Below are 12,512 nucleotides of genomic sequence, written 5' to 3' on the forward strand. Positions count from 1 at the left end.
TGGGAAAATGACCAACATTAGTGAGTGACTTTCTTGCTAATGAGTGTGTGTAGCACATGCAGTTCTTCTACAGTTAGCATTTTAGGACACAGGCAATATCAAGACTGTCACAGTAGTAGTCAGTTATTTTTCCCTAACAATGGACAAAGTGACACATTGGATGAGCTGTTTACCCCGTCTGATTGACTTCCCATATCATTTACAGTTTTAGGAACACACAGTTCTCCACCTACAGTCATGGTTCTGCCATGCCCCTCAGTGACAGACTGAAGAGATGGAATGGCTGACAGCAGAGGAAACCAGGAATGGGACAGCCGTCTGGGAGTTTATCCTCGAGGGGTTCCCCGTGCCCGAGCACCTGAGGATCCTCTTCTTCCTAGTGCACTTGCTGGCCTACTTGGCTTCTGTCATGGGCAACCTGCTCATAATTGCCATCACCTGTGAGGACCATCGATTACACACACCCATGTACTTCTTCCTCAGCTCATTCTCCTTTGTGGAGTGTTGTTTTATAACTACTGTTATCCCCAAGATGCTCACCATCTTTCTGTCAGGGAGGCAAATGATTTCCTTTGTGGCCTGCTTCACACAGGCCTTTGTCTCTCTTTTTCTGGGGGCAACTATTTTTTTCCTTATGGCTGTGTTGTCCCTGGACCGGTATCTGGCCATCTGCAAACCTCTACATTATCCAACCATCATGAGCCCAAGGATGTGCTTCTGTCTCGTTACTGTCTGTCTAGTTTTGGGATTCTTCTTCATGGCTGGTCCAGTTGTCAAGCTTTCCCATTCATTTTACTGTGGCCCCAATGTTATTCCTCACTTTTTCTGTGATTTTGGACCATTGGCTAATCTCTCCTGTTCAGAAACCAGGACTATTGAAATGCTGTTTTTTAACCTTGCTTTAATTGTGCTTTTTACTACCTTCATGGTAGCCATCTTTGCATACAGCAATATAGTGGTCACCATAGTGCGTCTCCCCTCAGCCAGGGAGCGGCAGAGAGCTTTTTCTACCTGTTCCTCTCATCTCATCGTCCTCTCTCTGATGTATGGCAGTTGTGTGTTTATATACATGAAGCCAAAGCAGACAAGCAGGTTGGACACCAACAGAGAGGCTGCTCTTGTGAACACGGTAGTGACACCCATTCTGAACCCTGTTATCTACACCCTGAGGAACAAGCAGGTCCACCAGGCTGTGAGGGATGCACTGTCCAGGGTTCAATTCCACTGATATTAGAGTAGCAATGCACCTTTCTTTTGATTAAGTCTAACACCATTTTCATTTTCATTTAAGTGTTCTATATAAATTGTCAGGTACGTTATCTTATCAAGCTCTCCTTGTTCATTATTACAACAATGTCTGATGTATCCAGTAATTCCATCTGAAGGCATCAATAATCTTGTGATAAAAAAAATCTTTCTATATCTGCTTTGGTATAAATTAAGACCAAAGCCTCAAATATATTATATACATGTTACCATTTTAACAAAGTGTCTCCAATTATCCATGCATTTATTTGATGTGTGTTTTGGTCTAATATCACATATCCTGTTGTAGTAATAGGGGAATAAAGAGGGACTGGGCATAGAGATAGAGTTGGGAATGGAAAATGAAATTAATGTGTACCAAGAATTTAAAATTTATTTGGTGACAGGTTTGTGTGATCATTGCACCAAAATTTGAATGACCTATAAACAATAAATGTCATGATATTGAGAATAATTTACTTTACACCACTTACTACAATTGTTTCCCATGATGAATATTTGCATATAAACAGACATCATTACACATCAAGTTTTCACTAAGTTGTGAAGCATTGAAATAAAAAGACCCCATTGCATTCATTCATTTACCAAACTGAATTCCATCTGAAACATTTAAACTAAAGGACCAACACAAGTCTCAGGAATTATGGATTGTAATAGCAGACTAGAGTTGTATGCTGGTTACCATGCTGGTGAAATGCAAATAATTCAGGAGAAATTACCTCAGAGGTGAAAGAAATCTAACTGTAAAATTAGAAGCTAATAATGCTTCTTGAGATGAATTTATGGACAAGGTCAGGACATCCATCCTATCACAAAGAATAAATGAATCTATTGATCAATCATGTGTCATGAGAGAAGCTGAATGGAGAACAAGACAGGAAAACAGTCACATTCTGGTTAATTTTGTTGGTAAGTTGACCCTCAGTTGGAGAATGGCCTCCATCAGATGTCCTGTGGGCATGTCTATGGGGGTATTTTCTTGATTGTTTTTTTAATTAATGTGGGTGTGTCTAGCACAGGTGTGCAGTGCTATCCTCTTCCTAGGACAGATGGACCTGGGCTGTGTGGGAAAGGCAGCTGACTATGACCATAGGAAAAAGCCAGCAAGCCACAGCCTTCTGCCATTTGTACTTGAATCTCCTGCCTTTGGTTCCTTCCTTGGCTTCCTTAAATTAACTGTAACCTGGAAACCAAATAAACCCTTTTCCTCCCCAAATTGCTTTTGGACTTGGTGTTTACTGAAGTTACAAATAGCTAAGCAGGGCACCATTATATTATAGAAAGGACAAACTGAAATCAACATTGTGACCACAGAGGCAAATCCAATTTTACCATAATGACAAAGTGTAAGTAGATTAAGCCTTCTTTTAAATTAAGAGGCTGTTACTATATGAGTTTATTATGGCATAAAATTTAAGAACATAGAGACAGTCTTAAGTTTATAACTGCAAAATTTCAAAAGAAAAAAGTAGCTAATGTCATGAAATAATAGCACTCCAAGCAGACCGGTAAAAACATGACCCAATCAGAAAGACACAGGTGGGATATATGTGTGTGTGTATCAAATGGTAAATTTAAAGCATAGGTAAAACTGGAATCGCTAGAACAAGAATAAAGAACATGCAACTGTGGTTGTACATTCTCATGTCATTTCTTCAGTTATTAACAGGGAAGAACAATGAAGCCTTCGGAACTGTGTAAATCCAGCAGTGAACAAACAGGGCTTGACTGATTAGCACATTCTTGCATTCTGCATTTGCAGGATGCGCATTGCTTTCATGAACACTTTATGGGAACTTTATCACAACAGAACTTTTATTGGGCTGTAAAGTCAATCTCAAAATTCTTTTCAGGAATGAAAAGTTAGGATGTAATTAGTTCACAGACTAGATGACAAACAACAAAAATAGTAACAAATGATCCGTGAGAACTTAACATTTGGCTGTAAAGATCTCATTGGAAATCATGACTTGTTGACAGACATTATTATAAATATAGTCTAGAAAGTGTTATTACTTCAAAGAGATGTAAATTTATTGTTTAAACATTTAATTTTAAGATTAAATAGCTTCAAATGGAAGCTATTTGAGTAAGTTTTCAAGTAATTTGTATTCAATCAAAGAACTGGGAGGCAAGGTGAAAACAAGCAAAGCTACATTTCATTCTTTGAAGTGAGTTCTAAGATGTTCAAAGTCATTGAGACTGACCAGAAATAGAGTGATGGCTACGGTGTGGACCAGGAACGCTTTCTATGAGAAGAATGAAGATATGTAGAATACTACATATCCTGTAGTATTACAAGAATAACAATGTGATATTGTAAACATCTTCATGTTAATATGTTTGATAACCAAGAGGAACTAGAGCTGTGGCTTTGAAAGATAAACTTACCAACAGAAGAACAAAGGCAGTATCAACACTGTTTTTGTCTCTTTGTCATTTGTGGTCCAAATCTGGAACACAGTCTAGGCCCTCCTGGCTTTCAGCGTTTCCACTGAAAAGCCAAATGTTATTCCTCTCTCCTGACTCTCTTTGTGACTAAATCTTGCTTTGTCTCTTGACACTCAAAACAGTCTTTCTTTCTCATGTACATTAGATTTGAGGAATTTTCCTCAATGGTTTTGTTAAAAAATATTTTCTGTGCCCTTATCCTTGGTTTCTTCTCTGTCTTCTTCCATATCTATTATTTGCAGGTTCGGTGTTTATAGTGTTCCATATTTCCTGTATGTTAAATTCTTGGTTTCTTCTTAGATTTAACATTTTCTTTGAACAAGTGGTCCATTTCTACCTTGTCCTTGGGACTAGATATTTACATAATTTAATCTGTTGGAGACATAGTCCTCTGAGCATATTTTTCAACTCATGAATGTTTCAATTTAGGTTTTAGTTAATTTAGATAGCATTTTAGAGATCTCATCTTTCATTGAATTCTACTTTCTTACCTCAAATTGTCCTTGTTATTTTATTCCACTGTTTGTATTTTCACACGTCCTTATTGAGGCATTTGCTTATCTCTTCTTTGATTTTTTGAGCATATTCAGGATTGTTTTGACATCATTGTCCTGTGCATATAAGTTATTTTTCTGGGCTATCAATACATTGGAAATTCTAATTTCTTTTTTTTATGTCTACAAATTTTATTAGATATTTGCTTTATTTACATTTCTTTTTAAATTTTATTTATTGAATATCATCTTCATTACATTTCCAATGGTAAAACCTTTCCAGATTCCCCCCTCCTGAAAGACCCCCAACCCCTACTCCCACCCCCTGCCTCCACCAGACTCACTCCCCCCCACAAATTTCCCTTTGTTGAGTCATCTATTGAGCCTCCACCTGGCCAAGGACCACTCTTCCCACTGATGCCCAACAAGGCCTTCCTCTGCCACATTTTTGGCTGGAACCATGTATACCCCTTGGTTGATGGTTTAGTCCCTGGGAGGCCTGAGGCGTCTGGACTCAAGGATCTCTGGGTAGCCGACATCATTGTTCTTCCCATGGGGCTGCAAACCCCTTCCACTTTCAAATTGTATCCCCTTTCTGCTTTCCCCCTCCAAAAATCCTCTATCCCCTTCACCCTCCCCCTGCTCATCTCACCCCAACCCCAATTTCATGAGTTGTATTCCCCTATTGTGGGGAATCAAGCCTTCACAGAACCTATGGCTTCTCTTCTCATTGATGTTTGAAATGGTCATCTTCTGCTACATATGTAGCTGGAGCCATAGGTCCCTCCATGTGCACTCTTTGGTTGGTGGTTTAGCCCCTGGGATCTCTGGGAGTACTGGTTGGTACATATGTTGTTCCTCCTGCAGGACTGCAAAATTCTTCAGCTCCACTGGGGACCCTATGCTCATTCTATTTGTTGGCTGTGAGCCATGATTATTCTGATTCACTTTCCAATAAGGATCAAAGTATCCATACTTTGGTCTTCCTTCTTCTTGAGCTTCATGTGGTCTGTGAGTTGTATCTTTGGTATTCCGATCTTTTGGGCTAATATCCACTTATCAGCAAGTGTATACCATGTATGTTCTTTTGTGATTGGGTTACCTCACTCAGGATGATGTTTTCTAGGTCCATCCATTTGCCTAAGAATTTCATGAATTCATTATTTTTAATAGCTGAGTCAGTTTGGCTAACTTGTGGGCATCAGGCTACTATCATTTGAGTTTTGGGGATTGAATTTATGTTGTCAAGTACAGAAGCAAGTCCTCCCACCTGCTGAGCTATCTCACAGCTTAATATACTTTGTTTAAAATCAGGAAGGAGGCAACATGTTCAGACTTTCAAATTTGTTTAATATAATACTTAAAATAATATTCAAGAGGAAAATTAAAATGGGAACAATGGGAAAGATAGAAGTAAAAATGTCTCTGCTAAATAAAAAATCTTTACTCAGAGATGGCATGGTCCAGCTGCGCAGCAAAGAGGAGATAGACCTTGTAGAGATCACCTTATGTGTCCCAGGTGAGGGATGGGGCCACCCATTCATCTCAAAGTTTTTAACCCAGAAATGTTCCTATCCAAAGGAAAGACAGGGACAGAACATGGAGCAGAGCCTGAAGGAAGGGCCATTCAGAGACTGCCACACCTAGGGATCCATCCCATCTGCTGACACTAAACCCTGAATCTGTTGCTGTTGCCAAGAGGCACTTGCTTACAGGAACTTGGTGTGGCTGTTCCCTGGGAGGTTCTGCCAGCACCTGACCAATGCAGATGTGGGTGCTCTCAGCCAACCATTGGACTGAGCTGGGCCCTGGTGGGGAGCTGGGGGAAGGACTGGAGGAGTGGAGGGGATTGCAACCCCATAGGAAGAACAATGTGGGCTGTCCAGACCATGCAGAGCTCCCAGGGTCTAGACTACCAACCAAGGAGTGTACATGAAGGGGTCCATGGCTCCAGACACCTATGTAGCAGTGTCTGACAACAATGAGAAGGGAGGCCGTTGGTCCTGTGGAAGCTTGATGCCCCAGTGTAGTGGGTGCTGGAGCAGTGGGTTGGGAGTGGATGGATGGATGGGGGAGCACCCTCACAGAGGCCACGGGAGAAGGGAGAGGGTGGATGGGATGGGGGATTGAGGAATAACCAAGAAGGGGGATTCCATTTGAGATGTAAATGAATGGAATTGTTAATAAAAAATAAAATAAAGAATCTAGGCACAAAATAAGCTCACAAGATCAGTAGTTTTTTCATACTTCAGTAAGCATGAAATCAATGCTGTCCACAATAGCTTTGCAGCTTCTTATGAATAAACCTAGGGGATGAAACATCTACATCGAAAACACCAAAAACCAAAAGAAAAAAATTGAAGACACTGAAAGGTTGAAAGTATACTCATGCTCTTCAGCCAGTCAATCTATATTGTGAAAATTTCTATATTACAAAAAATCTACTAATTCAATGTGATTCATATGAAAATCTTACTGACATTCTCGCAGAAAGTTAGAAACTATCCTCAAATTAACACTGAGGAACAAATGACCGATGTGGCTGAAGCATTTCTGAGCCTAAAGAGCAATGCTGGAGCGTCAGAGCAGGGAATATTCACCCCAGAACAATAACAACCAAAGCCTCATGGTACAATCACACAATATACACACAGTCCAGTGAAATAGAATAGATGACCTAGAAACTAACTTATACAACCACGGCCACCAACCCTGACAAACGTGCCGAAAACGTACACTGAAGGAACACAGTCTCTGGATCCCAAGTGTGGAAGAATGATGCTACATCCATGTATCTCCCTCCCCACAAAAAGCAACTGTGAATAGATCACAGACCTCACTGGAGCAGCTGAAACTTTGAAACTTGTAGGAGTAAACACTGACATGTAGGGAGAGGCAAACAAAACAAAGCAAACAAACAAAAACAAAAACATGCAAACAAAAAAAATCTTCTGAAAATTACTCCCATAGCCTTGGGGATACCAGCAAAAACTGACAAATGGGATCTCATCAAATTTATAAGCTTCTAAGTGATGAAGGGATGAATTAACGGAGTGACAAAGACAACAGAATAGAAGAAATTATCATCTGTGTATCTTATGGGGATGAATATTGAGACTATACAAAGGGTTCAAAACATCCATCTCCAGACATATAGAGAGATAAGAGACAGATACAGAGATATTAGATTGAGATAATAAATAAAAGACAATAGAGATGATTGATACAGAGAGGTGAGAAGTATTTTCTATGTGTTCCATTTAGCTTTTATGTTTCTTTTATATTTCCCACAGTTTCTCCTTTGCTAGGAAATTCTAACGCACCCACTACTACTAGGTCTAGGACTCAAATGTCTCTGGGTCTGATTTCCAGAGCTTAAATTCTTTTTCTGACATCAGAAAAAAAGGTCAAACTATTGCAGATGCTGAATGAATTGAGCAAGGACTACTCAGAAGAAGAAACACAAATGGCCAATAAATACATGAAAAAAACTTCTAATATCTTCAGCATCAGGAAATTTTTACCCAAAACCACATGGAGGCTCCACATCACTCAAGTTATGTTGGCAATGACCAGATAAACAACAAATTCTGGCGAGGATGTGGAAAGGGAAGAGTCTTGGTAGGAATTTAAGTATTGCATCTGGTAAGTAAGAATGAGATTTCCTGAAAGGATCTAAAAGCAAGCTGTGTATGGTGGCTCACGCCTGCCATCCCAGCATTCAGTAGATTGAATGAAGAAGGGGTTGGCTGTGTGTTCAAGGCCATCCTGAGCTAATGAGTAAGATCCCTTCTCCTAAACACAAAACAAAGGTCCACAGAGGCAGAACTAACACATGATCCAGCTGTGCCACTCTGAGCAACAATCCTGAAGAGATCTCAGTTAGGATCCTACCAAGATGTCTGCACATGCATGATTGCCATAGCACAGCCAGCAATGGAAAGTTCATGGAATCATCTCAGCTGTCCATCAGAAGATGAGTGGACAGAAGATAGTGTGCCATGTCGTCACAATCCTGCTCTATTTGCCAACGGAAAACAAGATTCGTATGCCATTTTCCCGGGTGGAACTGGAGAACATCATGTTCAGCAAATCAAACCAGGCACATATAAATATTGCATGTGTTCTCACATATCCAGAATCTAGATTTGAAAAAAAAGGTGCGTGTAAAAACTGGAAGCATAGAAGAAAGATGACCCGCAGGCATGTAAAGGAGAGTAATGGGGCAGTCTTGGTGGGTAAAGAATGTTATACAAAATGCTGTTATGAAGCCTGAACTTTGTACAATATACAAAAGATCCAGCTCATTACTTAAAACTTGAACATGTTATTTGAATTACATGTGAATAACTCATGAGCATCAACTCCTGTTTTCAAATGATTTGTATAAAAATAGTCATAGCTGTTAGCACAGAACTTGTGAGAGAATCCATCCAATGACTGATGGTCTAATTTGATACCCATGCCACATAGAGGGAGCCATGCCTGACACTGTCTAGATGACAAAGAACCAGAGGCTGGATAGCCCAGAGGCCTTGGTTAGAGCAAATACAACTGGTGAAATCAAACAACAACAACAACAACAACAACAACAACAACAAGGGAACTGATTCCTAATGATGTTCTGCTGTACTCATAGGTCAGCTGTGGTTGTCATCAGAGTGGCCACTGCCATCAGCTGATGGGAGCAGATGCAGAGACCTACAGGCAAACATGAGGCAGAGAGAGGCCAGGTTGGAAGTCTCTGTCAGGTCCTTCCCCTGAAACCTGAGGGAAACCTGCTGAAGATGGGGAGAAAGGATTGTGGGAGACAGAGGGGTCAAGGACCCTGGAAGAAAGAACACTGCCTTCAGAGTCAACTAAGCAGGGCTCATGGGGGCTCGGAGAGACTGAAGAGGCAATTGCAGAGCCTGCATGGGTCTGTGCTGGGGAGATCCTCTGCATACATGTCATGGCTGCTGGTTTCGTGTTCTGTGGAAACTTCTGACAGAGGGAAGATGGGTGTCTCTGACTCTTTCGCCTGCTTTTGGGATTCTTCCTCCTACTGGATTGCTTTGCCCAGCCTTGATGAAGGGCTTGTGCCTAGTTTTACTGTATATTGCGCAGTGTTTGATTGACACTTCTTGGGAAGTTCTTGGGAGGCCTGCTTTTTCCAGGGACAGGAGCTGGGGGTGGGATCTAGGGTACAGGGTTGGTTTGGAGAGAGAGTAGGGAGAGTGGAGGAGGGAAAGCTATGGTAGAGATGCATTATAAGGAAGAAAGGTCATAGCATCTTCACTCATTATAAGATGTAACTCTACTTAAATGTCCTTCACTGGAGAATGGAGAACTGTGGTTTAAGATAGTGAATATAAAAGAATAAACCACTAATTCTGAAGCAGCATAATTGACCTCAGACACCACCTGAAGAGTAACAAAGGCTAAGTAAGAGGGACACCTGCTGCGCCATGGGCATGAACAAGAAGAAGTGATTTTTTTTTCCAAGAAGGAAAATTTAATTTGATCCCATACTCTGGGATCTACAGTGCTCTTTTCAGATAACCAAGGATTATATTCTGTTATTAAATTCCAACACTCTTGCAGCTGGAATTTAGACATTGCAGCACCATAGAAACTGTAGTCATTGCTTTCTTATTGTGAGATTTCTTTCTTGTAAGGGGACAAAGGAATTGGTAGGACCACAGGAAATGTCACAGTCTGAGAGGTGATTATGCGACTGTCCTTTGCATAATATCTGTACATTTAAATTTCTTCATTCTAAAGTATATAAACTGTGGGGCTGAAAAGATGGTTCTGCATTTAAGCATATTTATTGTCTTACAGAGAACCCAGGTTCAGTCCCCATGATCCACGTGTCAGGTCACAGCAGTTTGTAGTCACACAGTTCCAGGGGACTCTGATTCCCCTTTCTGCTATCCAAAGGCACCAGTCTTGTACATGGTACACATACGTACATGTAGGTAAGCACGACATGTAAAATAAAAATAAGCAAATCTTTGACGAAAATATGTACAGTGTAATCCTGTGTTTTCTCACATGTATTTTTGGGAGACATGCCAAATATACCTCTAAAGACTTTTACAGAGGATCATGCAGGTTATTGAGAACTAGGTCAAAAGGTTTTAGAATGTTAATTAGAATATTCTCCTGAAAATTTCCATTTCCAGCAAACAAACAATGAAATGCCTCCTGGGATTTTGTTGACATTTTACTTTTGAATCTCTTTCCCATATTCCTCTAATGAATGTCCTAGAGGTTTGTCCTTTTGGACCCTGTGAGACCTCACCCATGACAGTACACAATGCCATAGTAGTCTATAGTTGTGCATAATAATAATATCTATAAATGTGTCTCATTTATGACTGCAATTATTTTCACCTCTCCAGCTTGGTCTTCCATAACTAGTTGATGAGAAACTAGCTAGCATCCTCCATAAACAGGAAGATTTAAGGTTACTGTCCTTTTCCCTAAGTGTCTGTGAATGGATGTACAACCTGCCAGGTGTGACATCCATGTTAGTCCATACCTCAGCCCCAATATAAATTTAATGCACTTTGTAGCACGAGTGTGCAATAATATACTAGTCCCACAGAGTATGTGACTATTCCATATGATTATGTTCTGGATTTCTAAATGAAAACGCCCTCAAATGTTAGTGTGGGTTTGGGCATTACGAATTGCCTCAAAGGGTCTAGAATTTACCTGTCAGATTTCTGTAAGGGAGAGAATGGCTGTTAGTACCCTCAGGTTTATAAATCTCTTTTATTTCTTAAAAACAAGTATTCTTAATGGTTTTCTCTGGCTTGAAATAGAAAGCCAGCATTATTGGTTTTATGGCTCGAAGATGCACCTCTTTGTAAGACTGATCTTTTTATTTTTTGTTTCATAGGAGAAATATTTTGCTTTGTCAGAAGAAGGAACATCTGTCCAAGGCATCTCTTTGCTGGGAGCTGCTTGCTGGTAAGTGTGTAGCTGTAGGGAGGATGTGTAATTGAAAGGGAGATTAGTTCTGCGTAAGTCAGCACTGAGGTTCTGCAAAATGAAAGCAGTAGATTTGGACAATCAAGAAAATAAAGCAAACTGACTTGTGAGGAGTTTTTCCTGGAGCACCTATGTCACTCAAATGCCCACCCTTCCCCATTGAGCAGTAACACACCATTCTGTGTTCTACTGGGCAGTGGCTCTTAGAAAGTTAATGCGTTTTTAGTGACTGACTTAAACACAATGGGAACTTTTACTGACAGTGTTCACAGGAAGGGGAGGATCATTGTGCAGGGCAACAGAAGCAGACATGCCATTCCACAAGGGTGGTGGAAGACACAGGACATGAAGTTACACACCCACTATGTTTTTCTTCTTTGTGCCTGGACTGTTCTACCATCCGCACCCCTCGGTCTGCTTAATCCCAGTCACTGGGTAGCCACCCATCTCATGGGAGCGGGCATTTAGCTCCTTATGGGAAGTGGGAAATAATGCATTTAAACTTTGTTTAAAGACTGGCTTAGAATGTGACAGTAGGTCTATAGGTGTTTAATACTGTTTCCAGAGGCCACAGTCAATGATTAGGAGGGCTTCATACCACAAGTCTGCATCTAGAAACTAGCATTATTTTCTGTAGGGTGGCACATATGATGTTGTGTGATACTAATATGTTTGTTTCATCTTCAAAAATACGATTCTCAGTTTTATCCTTTATCTTAGGTGAGATGATCCAAAGGTAATATTTTAAGAATATATTAATTCTAAAAATCAACACAAAAACAAACTTCAAATTTCACATTTGCATTTCAGTAAAGAGAAAAAGAAAAATGATTTACAATAAATTATTTAAAATTAGAATATGACTCCTTAGGACCACAAGGGTGAGCAATTTTTTGAACATTTTTAAAAACTGAAAATAGGTTCTCTTCTCATACATTACATCCCAACCACAGTTTCCCCTCCTGCAATTCCTCCCAGCTCCTCCCATCTCCCCTCTCTCCAAGAGAAAGCCACCAAACACTTCAAAACAAGATTCTGTAAGACAAGGCCAAAATACTCACAGTGAGGCTGAACAAGGAAACCCAACAGGAAAAAAAGAATCACACAAGTGGGCAAAAGAGACAGAGACACTCCTGATCCCACAGTAATGAGTCCCACAAAAAGACTCAGGCTAAGAACGAAAACATCTATGCTGAGGACCTGGTGCAGCCCGTGCAGGCCCTGTGCTTAGGCAAGCCTCCTTTAAAAGCAGTGACCACCATTACATTATTTACTATTTGGGGATAGCAGGTTTGCCTACCAGATCAAGGAGGGCTG

General features: G+C 40.4%; 1 protein-coding gene across 1 annotated transcript; it reads left to right on the plus strand.

Moving 5' to 3' along the window:
• Nucleotides 1-274: 274 nt before the first annotated feature.
• Nucleotides 275-1,228, plus strand: LOC127677596 (olfactory receptor 6C4-like). Its single transcript, XM_052172643.1, has one exon. The coding sequence runs from the start codon at nt 275-277 to the stop codon at nt 1,226-1,228; it is 954 nt and encodes a 317-aa protein (XP_052028603.1).
• Nucleotides 1,229-12,512: the final 11,284 nt, after the last annotated feature.

This window comes from Apodemus sylvaticus, chromosome 2 (assembly GCF_947179515.1).
Source record: "Apodemus sylvaticus chromosome 2, mApoSyl1.1, whole genome shotgun sequence".
Classification (NCBI taxonomy): Eukaryota; Metazoa; Chordata; class Mammalia; order Rodentia; family Muridae; genus Apodemus; species Apodemus sylvaticus.

Excerpts from the sequence above, each read along its gene's own strand:
- LOC127677596 (XM_052172643.1), top strand. The coding sequence starts at position 275 with ATGGAATGGCTGACAGCAGAGGAAACCAGGAATGGGACAGCCGTCTGG.